Consider the following 18,528-nt stretch of genomic DNA (forward strand, 5'->3'; position numbering starts at 1 on the left):
ATGACCGATTTGTATTACAGTGTATCCACAGAGATGTAGCCGCCAGAAACGTGTTGATAACTCATGGCCGCGTTGCCAAGATCTGTGACTTCGGATTGGCCAGAGACATCGAGAATGACAACAACTATGTTGTAAAAGGCAATGTAAGCAAAACATTTTCCTACATTTTTGTCCTGCTAACATTTTTCTACAAGTTTTATGAAAAATTAACTTATCACCTGTGACTCATGGGCCTGATTTAGGCTTGATTCAGGAGGTAGGTGGGTGAGCCGTGGGGATACTTTGCCACATAGTGCTGTACTGCTTCAAGTGGTACAATCCTCAGAGGGAACCCCGCCCAAAGCGAAACGGCTGTCAGATGGAGCCTGGCACCCACTGTCTGTCTTCACTCTCCCCGACACCCACCTTCTGTCTTCACTCTCCCCGGCACCCACCGTCTGTCTTCCCTCTCCCCGGCACCCACCGTCTGTCTTCACTCTCCCCGGCTCCCACCGTCTGTCTTCACTCTCCCCAGCACCCACCGTCTGTCTTCGCTCTCCCCAGCACCCACCGTCTGTCTTCCCTCTCCCCGGCTCCCACCGTCTGTCTTCACTCTCCCCGGCTCCCACCGTCTGTCTTCGCTCTCCCCGGCTCCCGCCGTCTGTCTTCCCTCTCCCCGGCTCCCGCCGTCTGTCTTCACTCTCTCCGGCTCCCACCGTCTGTCTTCACTCTCCCCGGCTCCCACCGTCTGTCTTCACTCTCCCCGGCTCCCACCGTCTGTCTTCGCTCTCCCCGGCTTCCGTCGTCTGTCTTCACTCTCCCCGACACCCACCGTCTGTCTTCACTCTCCCCGGCTCCCACCGTCTGTCTTCACTCTCCCCGGCTCCCGCCGTCTGTCTTCGCTCTCCCCAGCACCCGCCGTCTGTCTTCGCTCTCTCGGCTCCCACCGTCTGTCTTCACTCTCCCCGGCTCCCACCGTCTGTCTTCACTCTCCCCAGCACCCACCGTCTGTCTTCGCTCTCCCCAGCACCCGCCGTCTGTCTTCGCTCTCCCCGGCTCCCGCCGTCTGTCTTCGCTCTCCCCGGCTCCCGCCGTCTGTCTTCGCTCTCCCCGGCTCCCGCCGTCTGTCTTCGCTCTCCCCGGCACCCGCCGTCTGTCTTCGCTCTCCACAGCACCCACCGTCTGTCTTCGCTCTCCCCGGCACCCGCCGTCTGTCTTCACTCTCCCCAGCACCCACCGTCTGTCTTCGCTCTCCCCGGCTCCCGCCGTCTGTCTTCGCTCTCCCCGGCTCCCGCCATCTGTCTTCGCTCTCCCCAGCACCCGCCGTCTGTCTTCGCTCTCTCGGCTCCCACTGTCTGTCTTCACTCTCCCCGTTCAAACCCCATTTGTATCATTAAGATTAAATCCGTTAAATCCTCTATTTTTAAACTCTTTTTAATAGTTGTGCTGTATTTCACTTTTGGCACCTCTGACATGTTACCCTGTGTGGAGGGTACATGGCTGTGTTGTTTTGCCTATAACTGCAGACTGCTCTCCTCACCACCAGCCTTTGTTGTGCTACTGCTGTGAGTAGAATTACTTCCGTCAGAAACTGATTGCACTATATTGGCTTCCGGTCTCTAGAGATGGCCCGAACGGTTCGCCCCGGCAGGTAGACCGCGGCGGGTAGCGAACACATAGCGCATTCAACCCGCCTCCTATACCTTGTCATTGTGCTAAACTTTGACCCTCTACATCACAGTCAGCAGACACATGGCAGCCAATTAGGCTGCACTCACCCATGGACCCCCGCCCCCCCCCCCCTCCCCTAAAAAAACCGTGCAGCGTCGGCCATGTTCTCAGCCTGCTGCTGTGTTAGTAAGAGAAAGGAGAGACATTTGGAGATAGGGAAAACGTTAGTTAGGATGTTGTTATCTTGCTCCTCACTAAATTTTGGTGCTGAAAGCACCCCACAAAAGCTCTTTTGAGAGCTAATATTCTTCTGTGGTTTTTTTTGTGTGTGTGGCACAGACAGGCATAGATACAGCCCTGTCGCAGCTGAGCCTAGTTGCTGTACTGTGCCAGGCCCATGGTCATTGAAATTAGAATTATAAGTTTTATTTTTTTATAAATACATTTGTTTTTCTTACTAACAAATCTATACATAAATAACTTTCAATTTTTTTTGAATAACCTACCTTACCCTGAAACGTATAAAAATGGATACTACAACTTGAGAAGGCACAGGTGTTACTTTGTACACTTGTACACAGCACAAGTTCTTTATGGCACCGTACAGGTCAGCGCTCGTCGGCAGGTATTACCTCTGGAATTACCACAGTTATCAGAGTAACATAGCAGGAAATAAAATTGTAAAATGTTATCAAAAAACTGCAAACAAATGTATTTATCAATTTTCATCTTCATGGCCTGCACTCTCGCCAACGTGCACAAGAGCACAGCCATCACTACACTAACATTGCCGCCCAGAGGACTGGCAGTTTATGTCCTGGGAGTGTCAACTAATGACAACCCTTTGCAGCTGTTTGCGGCGGTGCGTTACACAGTGAGTTTGGTGTGTCAGTGTGAACCAGTACACTACTTACACAAGACGTTTTAAAGCACTTTATGCCTCCAATTTAGGAATGCAATGTGATTTCTGCCTTTTAGGGTTTTTAACCCTGCTGTGCATAAAATCCGGATTTTTCCCCGGGACTTTGGGCGTGTATCCCACTCCGCCATGCCCCCCTCCAGGTGCTAGACCCCTTGAAACATCTTTTCCATCACTTTTGTGGCCAGAAAAGGTGTTTGTAGTTTTTCAAGTTCACCTGCCCATTGAAGTCTATTGCGGTTTGCTGAGTTCGCCGGTGAGCGGACTTTTGTGGAACTTCGGCTCCGCGATCCGCGGACCCAAAATCTGAGGTTTGAGCAATCTCGATTCATCACCTTCCATGTTCCCCTCCCCCTTTTTTCCTTACAGATTATATACACAGTGTTAGGGGAAGGTGGGCAGTGTAAAATTTGCAATTGCAGTTGTACGCAGAGGAGTAACTATGTGGGGGGGGGGGGGACATATGTCCCCAGGTGCAGCACTATGAAGGCGCTCAGCACGGCCACTGCACCCCCACATGCATGAGAGGCGGCTCGCTGGCTGCCTGAAGTGCCCCGGCTACTCTCCTTCCCTCTGCAGAAGCGTTACCAGCAGCAGGATAAGGCAACCTAAAGGGGGCACATCTGGCTATCTAAACAGGGTGAAGGGCACATCTGGGAAACTAAAGGGGCACATATTTGGCTATTTAAAGAGGAACTGTAACGACAAAACGGCCCCTGGGGGGTACTCACCTCGGGTGGGGGAAGCCTCCGGATCCTAGTGAGGCTTCCCACGCCGTCCTCCATCCGTCAGGGGTCTCGCTGCAGCCCTCCGTGCAGCGGTGACGTAATATTTACCTTCCTGGCTCCTGCGCAGGCGCTCTGACGGCTGTCGGCGCCGAAGTAGGCGGAAATACCCGATCGCCGTCGGGTCTGCTCTACTGCGCAGGCGCAAGTTTCCGCCGCCTGCGCAGTAGAGCGGACCCGACGGAGATCGGGTATTTCCGTCTATTTCCGTGCCGAAAGTCGCCACAGCGCCCCCGCTGGAGCCAGCAAAGGTAAATATTGAACTGACAGTCGGCACAGTCGCCGGCTGTTCGGAGGGCTGCGGCGAGACCCCCGTGGGACAGAGGACGGCGTGGGAAGCCTCATTAGGATCCGGAGGCTTCCCCCACCCGAGGTGAGTACCCCCCAGGGGATCTTTTTAATGTTACAGAGTCTCTTTAAAGGGGGGCACATCTGGCTATCTGAGTGGGGTGAGCACTGGCGAACTCAGGGGGCTATTCCGGGTGTCTGGAACCTCCCCCCTGCACTGAGCTGTGTATTCAGCCAGGGAAGCCCGCATAATATAAACAGCCTCATTCTCCCTCCCTTCTTACTTCTGGTGCCTCCCTCCAGCTAATAGAATGAGAGAGGCAGCCCAGCTTCCCTCACAAGAAGATGCAGCCTGCAGTGAGAGAATGTTGATTATGGAGTCCTGGACTCTCCACAGCACAGAAGTGTCAGACATGATGAAATTAGAGTGCAGGCAAGCTGGTAAATATGCACAGCATGATGCAGAGCTTGCCTGGACTCAGGGTCTGTGGGCAAACATCTGTCTGGTCTCTCCCCATTGTTATAATGACTGCATGTGTGGATAAGGTGTGGATAACAAGCTGAAAAGTTTTTGACAGTCCCTAGACTCCAGGAGGGCTTCTTTCTGACTTGTGTGAGAGACTGACAGGGACAGGAGTCTGATTACAGGCAAGTAGCCTGTGTGATGTGGGACTTCAATACAGATAAGTTCTCTGCTCCATCTCAGGCTATTCTCAATTTCTCCACTCCTCTCTCTGGGCTAGTGCAACGCCAAAATGACAATAGCAATCGCTAGCAATTTGTGAGTGTGATTTTGTGAAGTGATTTTCAGAGCGATTTTTGAATGAATTGCTCAAAAACATGCTACATGCAGTATACCTGCGATTTTGAAAAAATCACAACGCTGCTGTGGGAACACCCACATAGGGTAACATTAGCCAAGCGCTTTTCAAATCACTGTTGATTTGAAAAACGCTCAGAAGCCCTCTTGGTGTGCACCAGTCTCCCTCATTCACCTTTGTTTCCCTCTTCCCCTAGTGCTGGCTGGCTGTGTCTTCTTGTCATACAGGAAAGCTAAATAAAAGTGCAATCCTGGTGAGGCAAAATATTATTATTTAGTATTTATATAGCGCCGCCATCTTCCGCAGATGCATATATCCCTGCATCATATGGGTATCGCTTGCGCTATGTGACACTATGTAGCATATTCCACTGAATTGTCCAAACTAAGTCTATCTCCTGTTCCTCTCTTGGGGAGTTGTTCCAGCGCTGTACCCCGTTCACATTTGCTGCTACCAGAAGCCCTCAGAAACACTCGTGTCCTTGAGTACTTCCAAAGATAGGCAGCTCCGTAATACGCCAGCGCACTTTTGTGCATGGGCAGTATGGAGCCACCTATATTCGGAAGCACTCGGGACATACGTGCTTCTGGACCTTTCAGGAACCCCCCCCTTAAAAATCCTGCGTTTGCCCCTGGTGAGGGGGCACATACAGCTATCTAAATAACTTTTGACTCCACCCATGACAATGACCACATTTTGATGCCATGCCCATTTTGTCCAGAGGGGGGGGGGCGCAAAAACTGTCCTTGTCCCGACTCCCCAGGCGCTGAAAACCCTAGCTACGCCTCTGATGTAACGCTGTCACCCCCGAACTGATACAGTGGGCAGTGTAATATTAGCACCAGGGCCTGCTGTCACCCCTGAACTGATACAGTGGGCAGTGTAATATTAGCACCAGGGCCTGCAGTCACCCGTTAACTGATACAGTGGGCAGTGTAATATTAGCACCAGGGCCTGCAGTCACCCGTGAACTGATACAGTGGGCAGTGTAATGTTAGCACCGGGGCCTGCAGTCACCCGTGAACTGATACAGTGGGCAGTGTAATATTAGCACCAGGGCCTGCAGTCACCCGTTAACTGATACAGTGGGCAGTGTAATATTAGCACCAGGGCCTGCAGTCACCCGTGAACTGATACAGTGGGAAGTGTAATATTAGCACCAGGGCCTGCAGTCACCCGTGAACTGATACAGTGGGCAGTGTAATGTTAGCACCGGGGCCTGCAGTCACCCGTGAACTGATACAGTGGGCAGTGTAATGTTAGCACCAGGGCCTGCAGTCACCCGTGAACTGATACAGTGGGCAGAGTAATGTTAGCACCGGGGCCTGCAGTCACCCGTGAACTGATACAGTGGGCAGAGTAATGTTAGCACCAGGGCCTGCAGTCACCCGTGAACTGATACAGTGGGCAGTGTAATATTAGCACCAGGGCCTGCAGTCACCCGTGAACTGATACAGTGGGCAGAGTAATGTTAGCACCGGGGCCTGCAGTCACCCGTGAACTGATACAGTGGGCAGTGTAATGTTAGCACCAGGGCCTGCAGTCACCCGTGAACTAATACAGTGGGCAGTGTAATATTAGCACCAGGGCCTGCAGTCACCCGTGAACTGATACAGTGGGCAGTGTAATGTTAGCACCAGGGCCTGCAGTCACCCGTGAACTGATACAGTGGGCAGTGTAATATTAGCACCAGGGCCTGCAGTCACCCGTGAACTGATACAGTGGGCAGTGTAATATTAGCACCAGGGCCTGCAGTCACCCCTGAACTGATACAGTGGGCAGTGTAATGTTAGCACCGGGGCCTGCAGTCACCCGTGAACTGATACAGTGGGCAGAGTAATGTTAGCACCGGGGCCTGCAGTGAACTGATACAGTGGGCAGTGTGTCACGGAACAGCCGTGAGAAACGCGGGCGAATTGGAAGGATCCGCACAGTCCAATTTCTGATCGCTTTCTGGCTACATTTGTGCAGCCATTACAGGAATTAGAACTGACATTCCTGGGGTTTTTTTTTCTTTCCCCCCTTTCACCAAACGGCAAGAGCCTGCTGCAGAGTGTCCCTGGCTTCAAGCTGTGCTGATGGCCCATCCATCAGGTATAGTTGATAAGCAGGATGGCAGAAGCAATCTAGTTGGGGGAAAAGTCAGACACTCTGGCTACAATCCCAGCAGGGGGGCTGACACGTAGCTTGCTGCCACAAGCTTCAAAAGAGCCGTCACCTAGGAATGACCTGCTGTCAATCCCAGATGTAGATCATATTCCATAAACTGCTTTATGTGTCATATTTTCTGTGTTGCCAGGCTGGCAGACCCTCCAAACCACAGGTGTCGAACTCCAGGCCTGGAGGGCCAGATCCATGCCAGTGTTTAGGATGGACTGAGAAAGAGAGGAATGTGTTCTACCTGATAAACCACATCTTTCATGATTTAGACCCATCAATTCATTTGAGCTGTATCAAAACTGTGTGAGGACCTCGGCCCTCGTAGGACCGGTTTGACATACCGGCTCCAAACTAACAGAGCATGTAGGGCCCTGTCTGGCGCTGGTTCTGTAGAAGTTTCAGAACATTCTGAGGTAAAGACTGACAGTTAGGTAGTGTGAAAGTGCCCTGATGATACCACAGGGGTCCCACCCCTCATGTTTGGTATCAGGCTGCTGGGTACATCGAGGCAGACCTGAAAATATTAGTAAATCTGCCCTGACCTGTACGGTTCTGTGAGATAGAGCCCATATATGGTTAGATATGATTTCTGGTTCCCAGGACAAGGGGAGGGCTCATCTCATATTCTAAGGGGGTGTGTGGCCCCGCCCTCACTCCCTCCTACTGGATCAGGGGCATAAGAATGGCAGAGGAGACAAACTCAGTGTCCTCCACCCTGAAACATCATCCTGATCTCATCTGTGCCAGCTTGAGGATATGCTGGCATCCACCTGGTGTGAACTCTGAACTTTGATCTGAAACAAAAGGACTTTACCAAGCACTTTATGATTCTTCCCACAAACAGGACATCTTTCCATGCAACTAAGTATTTTTTCTCCCTTCTTTTATTTTTCATACTGGCTATTACTGTTTCAATAATTATTGATTTTAATAATTTTCTGTATATATTAATTATTTATATTGCTTTCAATAAACCGACGCTATCGTCAGTTGTTGTTCCGCTACCCTATTATTCAGCATACACAGGAACTGAACTCAGGTCTCTGAGGAGTCGCTGCTATTACTGATATCTAGACAGGACACAGCGTGTTTTAACCGTTTTATTTTGCAGGTCGAGGAATAGCCAGTTAGTGAGTTCCTCTGTCTCAGAAAACAGAGGTGGTGGCAGTTATACCCTGAAATAGTGTGTAGTTTGTATTTCCGTAACCCCACAGGCTCCCTTCTGGTCAGGCTGCTGCCCAAATTCAATTGATTTCCGTGCACCGATTGCGTGGTCTGTGTGCTGAAACCGATTGGAAGGCAATTTGCGTTCCGACCACTAGGGTTTCAGTGACACAGTGTAATATTAGCACCGGGGCCAGCAGTCACCCGTGAACTGATACAGTGGGCAGTGTAATATTAGCACCAGGGCCTGCAGTCACCCGTTAACTGATACAGTGGGCAGTGTAATATTAGCACCAGGGCCTGCAGTCACCCGTGAACTGATACAGTGGGCAGTGTAATGTTAGCACAGGGGCCAGCAGTCACCCGTGAACTGATACAGTGGGCAGTGTAATATTAGCACCGGGGCCTGCAGTCACCCGTGAACTGATACAGTGGGCAGTGTAATATTAGCACCAGGGCCTGCAGTCACCCGTGAACTGATACAGTGGGCAGTGTAATGCTAGCACCGGGCCTGCAGTCACCCGTGAACTGATACAGTGGGCAGTGTAATGTTAGCACCGGGGCCTGCAGTCACCCGTGAACTGATACAGTGGGCAGTGTAATGCTAGCACCAGGGCCTGCAGTCACCCGTGAACTGATACAGGATGTTGGATGAGGAGAACAGTGAGTCTGCTTGTCCTTTGTGCAGATGAGGTCGGGTCAGTTTTATCCACAACAATCCAGCAGAGAAGCAGAAGCTGCTGCCTCTATTCTGCTGATGTAGCGCTGACAGGGAAGGACCATTATTTCCAGCATTATAAGCTGAGCCAAGTTCTGCAGCTTCCCATGTCAGCTCTTCAGAAAAAGCTGCACAGGATTGCAAACCACGTCTGTGAGCAAAGCATTGTCAGCCTGAACTCTGCCACCTCTTACCACATAATACAGGCCACAGGGCATTACACAAGTGTGCCCCCTGCAGGACACCGCAGTGACTGCACCACATAATACAGGCCAGGGGGCAGCAGACAAGTGTGACCCCTGCAGGAAACTGCAGTGACTGCACCACATAATACAGACCACAGGGCAGCAGACAAGTGTGCCCCCTGCAGGACACCACAGTGACTGCACCACATAATACAGGCCACAGGGCAGCAGACAAGTGTGACCCCTGCAGGAAACTGCAGTGACTGCACCACATAATACAGGCCACAGGGCAGCAGACAAGTGTGACCCCTGCAGGAAACTGCAGTGACTGCACCACATAATACAGACCACAGGGCTGCAGACAAGTGTGCCCCCTGCAGGACACCACAGTGACTGCACCACATAATACAGGCCACAGGGCAGCAGACAAGTGTGACCCCTGCAGGACACCACAGTGACTGCACCACATAATACAGGCCAGGGGGCAGCAGACAAGTGTGACCCCTGCAGGACACCGCAGTGACTGCACCACATAATACAGGCCAGGGGGCAGCAGACAAGTGTGCCCCCTGCAGGACACCACAGTGACTGCACCACATAATACAGGCCACAGGGCAGCAGACAAGTGTGACCCCTGCAGGACACCACAGTGACTGCACCACATAATACGGGGGCAGCAGACAAGTGTGCCCCCTGCAGGACACCGCAGTGACTGCACCGCATAATACAGGCCAGAGGGCAGCAGACAAGTGTGACCCCTGCAGGACACCGCAGTGACTGCACCACATAATACAGGCCAGGGGGCAGCAGACAAGTGTGCCCCCTGCAGGACACCGCAGTGACTGCACCACATAATACACAGAGCAGCAGACAAGTGTGCCCCCTGCAGGACACCGCAGTGACTGCACCACATAATACAGACCACAGGGCAGCAGACAAGTGTGACCCCTGCAGGAAACTGCAGTGACTGCACCACATAATACAGGCCACAGGGCAGCAGACAAGTGTGACCCCTGCAGGAAACTGCAGTGACTGCACCACATAATACAGACCACAGGGCAGCAGACAAGTGTGACCCCTGCAGGACACCGCAGTGACTGCACCACATAATACAGACCACAGGGCAGCAGACAAGTGTGACCCCTGCAGGACACCACAGTGACTGCACCACATAATACAGGCCACAGGGCAGCAGACAAGTGTGACCCCTGCAGGACACCACAGTGACTGCACCACATATTACAGGCCAGGGGGCAGCAGACAAATGTGCCCCCTGCAGGACACCGCAGTGACTGCACCACATAATACAGGCCACAGGGCAGCAGACAAGTGTGACCCCTGCAGGACACCACAGTGACTGCACCACATAATACAGGCCACAGGGCAGCAGACAAGTATGACCCCTGCAGGACACCACAGTGACTGCACCACATAATACAGGCCACAGGGCAGCAGACAAGTGTGACCCCTGCAGGGCACCACAGTGAGGGTGTGGCTCCTGGAACAATGAACACTATTTCTTTCCTTTATTGGGAACACAGAAGGGTTCTGATATAAGTTCTCCTTCAGGACAGCCAATGGGAAGCCGATCATGTGACCTCCAGGCAGATTGTGGTCCTGGAACCCCAGAATGTAACAGTGAAGTGCCAACCGCTGAACTAGCACTGATCCATCCCTTCTCTCTCCTAGGCCCGCCTGCCGGTGAAGTGGATGGCCCCCGAGAGCATTTTTGATTGTATCTATACAGTGCAGAGTGATGTCTGGTCCTATGGGATCCTGCTGTGGGAGATCTTCTCTCTTGGTAAGACAAGACACATACCATTTATATCACTTTTCTCACTCCACGGGTGTCCAGGATCATTAGGGAGCCTTGCCCAAAGACTCCTTACTGTTTTCACAAGGCCCTTAACCCCCCCCCCCCCCCCCCGACACTCCTCTTGTGACCTGCTGCTGAGGCGAGGTACCAGGTGCAGTGCTGGTCATGCTAGGAGCTGATAAGCCTCCCTCTTTGCAGGAGCTCACTAGCCCCTCCCCCCTGTGACCTGCTGATGAGGCAAGGTACCAGGTGCAGTGCTTGTCATGCTAGGAGCTGATAAGCCTCCCTCTCTGCAGGAGTTCCCTAACCACTCCCCCTTGTGACCTGCTGCTGAGGCAAGGTAACAGGTGCAGTGCTTGTCATGCTAGGAGCTGATAAGCCTCCCTCTTTGCAGGAGCTCGCTAGCCCCTCCCCCCTGTGACCTGCTGCTGAGGCGAGGTAACAGGTGCAGTGCTGGTCATGCTAGGAGCTGATAAGCCTCCCTCTCTGCAGGAGTTCCCTAACCACTCCCCCCTGTGACCTGCTGCTGAGGCAAGGTACCAGGTGCAGTGCTAGTCATGCTAGGAGCTGATAAGTCTCCCTCTTTGCAGGAGCTCACTAGCCCCTCCCCCCTGTGACCTGCTGCTGAGGCGAGGTACCAGGTGCAGTGCTGATCATGCTAAGAGCTGATAAGCCTCCCTCTCTGCAGGAGTTCCCTAACCACTCCTCCCCTATGACATGCTGCTGAGGCAAGGTCCCAGGTGCAGTGCTAGTCATGCTAGGAGCTGATAAGTCTCCCTTTCCTCCTCCGCAGGAGTTCCTTGAAATTAAAGGCAAGGGATCTAGGGGGAGACAGACATGACTCATGTACGCTGGGCAGCTCACAAAGATATTCACATGGATTTATATAACTCCAGCATCTTCCATGATCTTGTCTGATAGAGAATACAAAGTATAAACAAATACAAAACAATGTGATGCATATAACTGACAAATAAGAGAAAAGAGAGCCCTGCCCAGGCAATCAGAATAGCTTATTGACGTGGACGATAATCTCCTTAGATATACTTTGAGCCCTAAAATTTTAGCTCTTTCATTCACTCAACCTTTTGCTCTTCTATGAAGAGGTATGAGCATTTGCAGTAGGAAGTCAGTTATGGCGCCCTCTACAGTTCTCTCACTTCATGCTTTCCCTCTTGCAGGCAGAAGTCCCTATCCCGGTGTTATTGTCAACCGCAAGTTTTACAAGATGATCAAAGAAGGCTACAAGATGGACTGCCCAGATTATGCACCTCTGGACCTGTGAGTAATGGGGGGGGGGGCGATGGTTTAATGGACTTGACTTGCTTCACGATAGTCAACTGTCCCATTACAAGCCAAAGCTGTAGTCCTTCCTCCCAGCCCATTCTATTCCCACAGCCTTGACTTTCCATATCTACATACTTGATGCAGTGGAGGAACTCAGAAGACACGAGGGCCAGGGTAACGGGTCCGCTGCAGGATCGCTTCCCAGAGTGGCAGCAGAACCAGCAGACAGAAATAATGGACTCCGTGCTCTTCTATGGGAAAGCATGGACCCCTTTACACATCCCAATCCACCATGTCATGTCTAATAGACACCTGGGTTAATTAGCAATACCCGGGGGCACAAGTAGTGAGTTGGGCGCCTGATGCGGCTAGTAGCGCGGTTACTACACAGGAACTAACAATCCTAGTCTATCGTATAACATCTGCTACAGTAAGCGGTTGTTTGGGTGCCAGGGTTAGGAGGTTCAGTTTAGGCACTTCAGTGTGGAAATGGCGCCTACAGGGGGATTTGTTTTAGGCACTAGGAGGGTGTTTTATTTTGTGCACTAGGGGCTTGATTCACTGAACCGAATTTTGTATGCGGAAATTCGCGATTGCATGAAAACACGTGCAAGTTATCACGGTTTAGGAAATCAAGCCCGAGGTGCGGTAAGTAAATCTGATTTAATTTGTCTCATGCGTCCTTTAAGGTAGAATTGACTTTTTTATTTGTAATATTTTTCTGTAACAGCTATCGCATCATGAAGTCGTGCTGGGACTTGGAACCTACTAAACGGCCAACCTTTAATGAGATAACCGACCTCATTACCAGGCAAATGGGCCTCGTCACAGAGCAGGTAAGATTTCGTTTTCTTCTCAACTATAAGGCCGCTTTTACACGTAAAAAAACAAAAATGACATTTATGTACGTTAATACATTATCTGTCATTATGGCGCAGTGACTTTGCTATACTTTGCTATTTTTTCCCTTTAAATTTAAAATCAATTTTCTTAAAAACTATAAGGTTTTTTTGAAAAAATGTTTTCCTCTTCTACCCACTGTCTCCTCCACATACCCTGCAGTAGGGTATTGTACTGTGCCAGCCATCTGTAAAAGCAAGAAGTTTTGAGACAGGAGGATACCATTTATTGGCTGACTTAAAAGAAACAGAGTAAGCGAGCTTTCAGCGGTGCAGCCTTCGTCGGGCTTCAACTCTGTACGCTTACAAACTGATGGAAGAGACAGCTAGTTTGTTTTTGATGCTGCATGTATATAGCTGTCTATTCCATCAGTTTGGCCCGGTGCACACCAAAACCCGCTAGCAGATCCGCAAAATGCTAGCAGATTTTGAAACGCTTTTTCTTCTTTTTCTGTAGCGTTTCAGCTAGCGTTTTGTGGTTTTGGGAAGTGTTTTTGGTGTAGTAGATTTCATATATTGTTACAGTAAAGCTGTTACTGAACGGCTTCTGTAACAAAAACGCCTGCAAAACCGCTCTGAAGTGCCGTTTCTCAGAGCGGTTTGCGTTTTTCCTATACTTAACATTGGAGGCAGAAACGCATCCGCAATCCAAAAAATGCCTCACCCCGGGAGTATGTGTTTCTGCAAAACGCCTCCCGCTCTGGTGTGCACCAGCCCATTGAGATACATTGACCAAGCGGATCCGCAGCCGCAAGCGGCTGCAGAAACGCTGAAAAAGCCGCTCGGTGTGCACCAGCCCTAAATTCTTTTAACCATTTCAGCCCACGGGTATTTTTCACCTTCTGCATCAGAGCAATGTTCACCTTCCATTCATTCGCTAATATCTTCATCACTACTTATCACAAGTTATTGATCTATATCTTGTTTTTTCCGCCACTAATTAGGCTTTCTTTGGGTGGTACATTTTGCTAAGAATTATTTTTTTATAAATGCATTTTAACAGGATTAATAAGAAAAAAATGGAAAAGCATCATTATTTCTCGGTTTTCGGCCATTATAGCTTTAAAATAATCCATGCTACCTTAATTAAAACCGATGTATTTTATTTGCCCGTTTGTCTCGGTTATTACACCATTTCAATTTTGTCCCTATCACAATGTATGGCGCCAATATTTTATTTGTAAATAAAGGTGCATTTTTCCAGTTTTGCGTCCATCACTATTTACAAGCTTATAATTTAAAAAATGTTCGTAGTATACCCCCTTCACATGCACATTTAAAAAGTTCAGACCCTTAGGTAACTATTTATGTTTTTTTTGTTTTTTTTTGTATTGCAATTTTTTTTTTCCATTAAAAAATTCATTTGGGTAATTTTTTGGTGCGAGGAATATACAGTTAATTTTAAATGTTAAAATGTGTGTGAATTCCCTTCAAAAATGTTTGTAGATGTAGTTTTACTATTTGGCCCCCTTGTGTTTTTTTTTTTCATTTTGTGCTTCTCGCTAACCACCACACCTACCAATACATAGCATAGCTCCACCCACCACACCTACCAATACATAGCATAGCTCCACCCACCACACCTACCAATACATAGCATAGCTCCACCCACCACACCTACCAATACATAGCATAGCTCCACCCACCACATCTACCAATACATATAGCTCCACCCACCACACCTACCAATACTATCATAGCTCCACCCACCACACCTCTTCATACATATCATAGCTCCACCCACCACATCTACCAATACATATCATAGCTCCACCCACCACACCTACCAATACATATCAAAGCTCCAGCCACCACAACTACCAATACATATAGCTCCACCCACCACACCTACCAATACACATCATAGCTTCACCCACCACACCTACCAATACATAGCATAGCTCCACCCACCACACCTACCAATACATAGCATAGCCTCACCCATCACACTTATCAATACATCTTATAGCTCCACCCAACACATCTACCAATACATATCATAGCTCCACCCACCACACCTACCAATACATATAGCTCCACCCACCACACCTACCAATACTATCATAGCTCCACCCACCACACCTCTTCATACATATCATAGCTCCACCCACCACATCTACCAATACATTTCATAGCTCCACCCACCACACCTACCAATACATATCATAGCTCCAGCCACCACAACTACCAATACATATAGCTCCACCCACCACACCTACCAATACACATCATAGCTTCACCCACCACACCTACCAATACATAGCATAGCTCCACCCACCACACCTCTTTATACATATAGCTCCACCCACCACACCTACCAATACATTTCATAGCTCCACCCACCACACCTACCAATGCAGGACACCGCCCCACTCCACATACAACACACCTATTAATACATATCATAGCTCCTCCCAGCACGCCCATCAATGTATGCCCCAACCTCAATCCACACCCGTTATAAGCTGGCAAACTACATTATTCCTATTTGACCACTCCATGATCTTTGCTACGTATATCTACGTCCCTGTATACTTCACTTGCGGATCAGGGCCGTAGATATATGCATTGTTTACCACCCCTGTTCATGATTGCTGCATCATTTCCATTTGCCTTCATCGCAATACCACCGCTCTGTGATTTGTGAACGGGAAACAGGTGTTCCCAAACCCGATCAGAGTGCCTGTGATGAATGAGAGCCTGTGTCAGCAAGGCTAGTTCCTGTCTACTGTTTACCGTACTGAGGAACTAAGTGTGGAGCCATCTTGTGGGCAAAAAGTAAAAATACACCCAAATACACCATTGTACATTTTTACATACAAAATTTGAATGCATTTTATTATTTTCTTAACACCCCCTCCCCCCCCCCCCCAAAGTTATCAAAATAAAACACTTGTAAAAAAAAATGTACATCATTAAAAAAATACATAAATAGCTACCTTCCATCTTAAAGGACTCCTGGAGTGAGAAGAATATTAAACAATACCAGTTGCTTGCAGGCCTGCTGATCTATTTGGCTGCAGCAGTGTCTGAATTACACCAGAAACAAGCATGCAGCTAATCCAGTCCCACTTCAGTCATCTCTGCATGCTTGTTCGGGGCTATGGCTGAAAGTATCAGAGGCTAAGGATAAGCATGACAGCCAGGCAATGTGCATTGTTTAGCAGGAAATAAACATGGCAGCCTCCATATTTCTCTCACTTCAGGTGTTGTTTACATTCCACCACTCATCCCTGGACAATCCCAGCACAATATAGTGACTCCATGCAGATATTGTCCTGGCAGAGAGTATAGGGTATATAGTGCTGCAAGGGGAGCATACTAGCAAGGCCGGATTTATACTATTAGCGCCCCCTAGGCCAACTTTCCTGTTGCTCCCCTTCCATGTGCAGCAGCGCCCCCATTTCATGTGCAGCCCCCTCCTCCATGCGTTATATCCATGTACAGCATCCCTCTCCTTCATGAACAGCTCTCTTGGGAAGCAGCACCCCCATTTCATGTGCAGCCCCCTCCTCCATGCGTTATATCCATCTACAGCATCCCCTCCCATTCCATGTGCAGCCCACTCTTCCATGTGTATCATCCATGTACAGCAGCCCCTCCCATTTCATGTGCAGCCCCCTCCTCCATGCGTTATATCCATGTACAGCAGCCCCTCCCATTCCATGTGCAGCCCCCTCTTCCATGTGTATCATCCATGTACAGCAGCCCCTCCCATTTCATGTGCAGCCCCCTCTTCCATGTGTATCATCCATGTACAGCAGCCCCCTCCCATTTCATGTGCAGCCCCCTCTTCCATGTGCATCATCCATGTACAGCAGCCCCTCCCATTTCATGTGCAGCCCCCTCTTCCATGTGTATCATCCATGTACAGCAGCCCCTCCCATTTCATGTGCAGCCCCCTCTTCCATGTGTATCATCCATGTACAGCAGCCCCTCCCATTTCATGTGCAGCCCCCTCTTCCATGTGTATCATCCATGTACAGCAGCCCCTCCCATTTCATGTGCAGCCCCCTCTTCCATGTGTATCATCCATGTACAGCAGCCCCTCCCATTTCATGTGCAGCCCCCTCCTCCATGTGTTATATCCATGTACAGCATCCCTCTCCATTATGCGTTATATCCATGTACAGCATCCCCTTCCATTCCATGTGCAGCCCCCTCCTCCATGTATTATATCCATGACAGCATCCCTCTCCATCATGCGTTATATCCATGTACAGCATCCCCTTCCATTCCATGTGCAGCCCCCTCCTCCATGTGCAGCAGCCCCTCCCATCCCATGTGCAGCCCCCTCCTCCATGGGTTATATCCATGTACAGCATCCCCTCCTTCATGAACAGCTCTCCAGGGCAGCAGCGCCCCTCTTTAATGTGTTGATCCCCATTTTCAGCCCCCTCCTCCATATGCAGCCGCCCCTCTTCCATGTTCAGCCACCCCCTGTTGGCTGCAGTTGCCCAAGGCCCGCGCCTTAAGGCCTTTCCAGAAATCTGACCCTGCATTATAGGCTACCTTCATGTTACATCAGCATCATGCTTTTTCCTTTTCTGTGGTTTAAGGAATACGCAAACATCACCCAGCAAGATGAAGGCTGCGCAGACAGAAAGTATGTGGATTCCCAGGAGCCGCTCATCAAAGGGAACAACTACCAGTTCTGCTAAATACCGCCACTCTCAGCGTTCAGCAAGCCTGCAGGAAGTGACATGCAGGAAGTGATGTCACAGGACGTCTACATACCATATGCTAAATCTGGCATAGTAAGCCAGCCTGACTCTCTATTAAGCTAATATCGCCCATCCTCTCACAGGCGTGGTGATAACAACATGTAGCATTATTGTCACTGGTAAATGGTTATCAATACTACTATCTAACCAAACAAATAATATGACAGAGACTTACTGACAATCATCGCTGACCTATTTGCTTGTGATTCTTATAGTGGCCACTAGGTGTACAGCTACAGGAATAACTGTTGGTCCGTGTAAAGAGTCATTGACAATTCACACATTCAGTTCTATGTGTGTTGAATTCCTATCATGTCCAAAAAGGGAGGGGGGGGGGGTTAACAAGAGCCCACAATAGTGTAGTAAGTACTGGTATAAGGGTGGGTGATGAGAGGTAAGTAATGAATACTCACAAACCAGGGTTACCACTGTACAGGCAGGTGAGGAGATTAGACCTGTCCCCACTCAGGAATAAGAAGTCGCTCTCTGTAGATCAGACGAGACGGGTAACACGCCTCCACCAAGAGGGGGCTCTGGTATTGTATGAGGAAAAACAGAGGCGCCGTCAGAATAGCTAAAACAGTTCAAACTTGCTGAGGAGGCCGAGGTAGATGTACCTGCTTTAAGAACATACAAAAACTGCAAAATTCAACATCACAGAAATGTAGGCAATAGTATACGGAGTAAATGACTGATTGTACATTCATTTACTCCATATACTATTGCCTGATGAAGCAGGGTTACACCTGTGAAACGCGTAGCATCTTCTCTGGAGTAGATCCATGAATTTCTGTGATGTTGAATTTCACAGTTTTTGTGTGTTCTTAAAGGAGGTAAGTCCACCACTGCTTGAGTACTTGAGTGCCCCAGGGCTAACCATAACCGTTACTGCTAGTTAGTACTTTAGTGCCCCAGGGTTAACCATAACTGTTACTGCTAGTTAGTACTTGAGTGTCCCAGGGTTAACCATAACCGTTACTGCTAGTTAGTACTTGAGTGTCCCAGGGTTAACCATAACCGTTACTGCTAGTTAGTACTTTAGTGCCCCAGGGTTAACCATAACCGTTACTGCTAGTTAGTCCTTGAGTGTCCCAGGGTTAACCATAACTGTT

The 18,528-nt window shown here is 49.5% G+C and overlaps 1 protein-coding gene across 3 annotated transcripts in view; it reads left to right on the top strand.

Annotated features, from left to right (window-relative positions):
* The window catches only part of CSF1R (colony stimulating factor 1 receptor), a 201,857-nt gene extending 183,823 nt beyond the window's left edge, over positions 1–18,034 (top strand). For all 3 annotated transcript variants that reach the window (XM_068278423.1, XM_068278425.1, XM_068278424.1), the window contains 5 exons: positions 21–143; positions 10,380–10,491; positions 11,688–11,787; positions 12,524–12,629; positions 17,252–18,034. In XM_068278423.1, the coding sequence (XP_068134524.1) occupies positions 21–143; positions 10,380–10,491; positions 11,688–11,787; positions 12,524–12,629; positions 17,252–17,353 (543 nt within the window). In that variant the 3' untranslated portion in view covers positions 17,354–18,034. The remainder of the gene's footprint in view (positions 1–20; positions 144–10,379; positions 10,492–11,687; positions 11,788–12,523; positions 12,630–17,251) is intronic.
* The last annotated feature ends 494 nt before the right edge of the window (positions 18,035–18,528 follow it).

The sequence above is a fragment of the Hyperolius riggenbachi genome, chromosome 3 (assembly GCF_040937935.1).
Source record: "Hyperolius riggenbachi isolate aHypRig1 chromosome 3, aHypRig1.pri, whole genome shotgun sequence".
NCBI lineage: Eukaryota > Metazoa > Chordata > Amphibia > Anura > Hyperoliidae > Hyperolius > Hyperolius riggenbachi.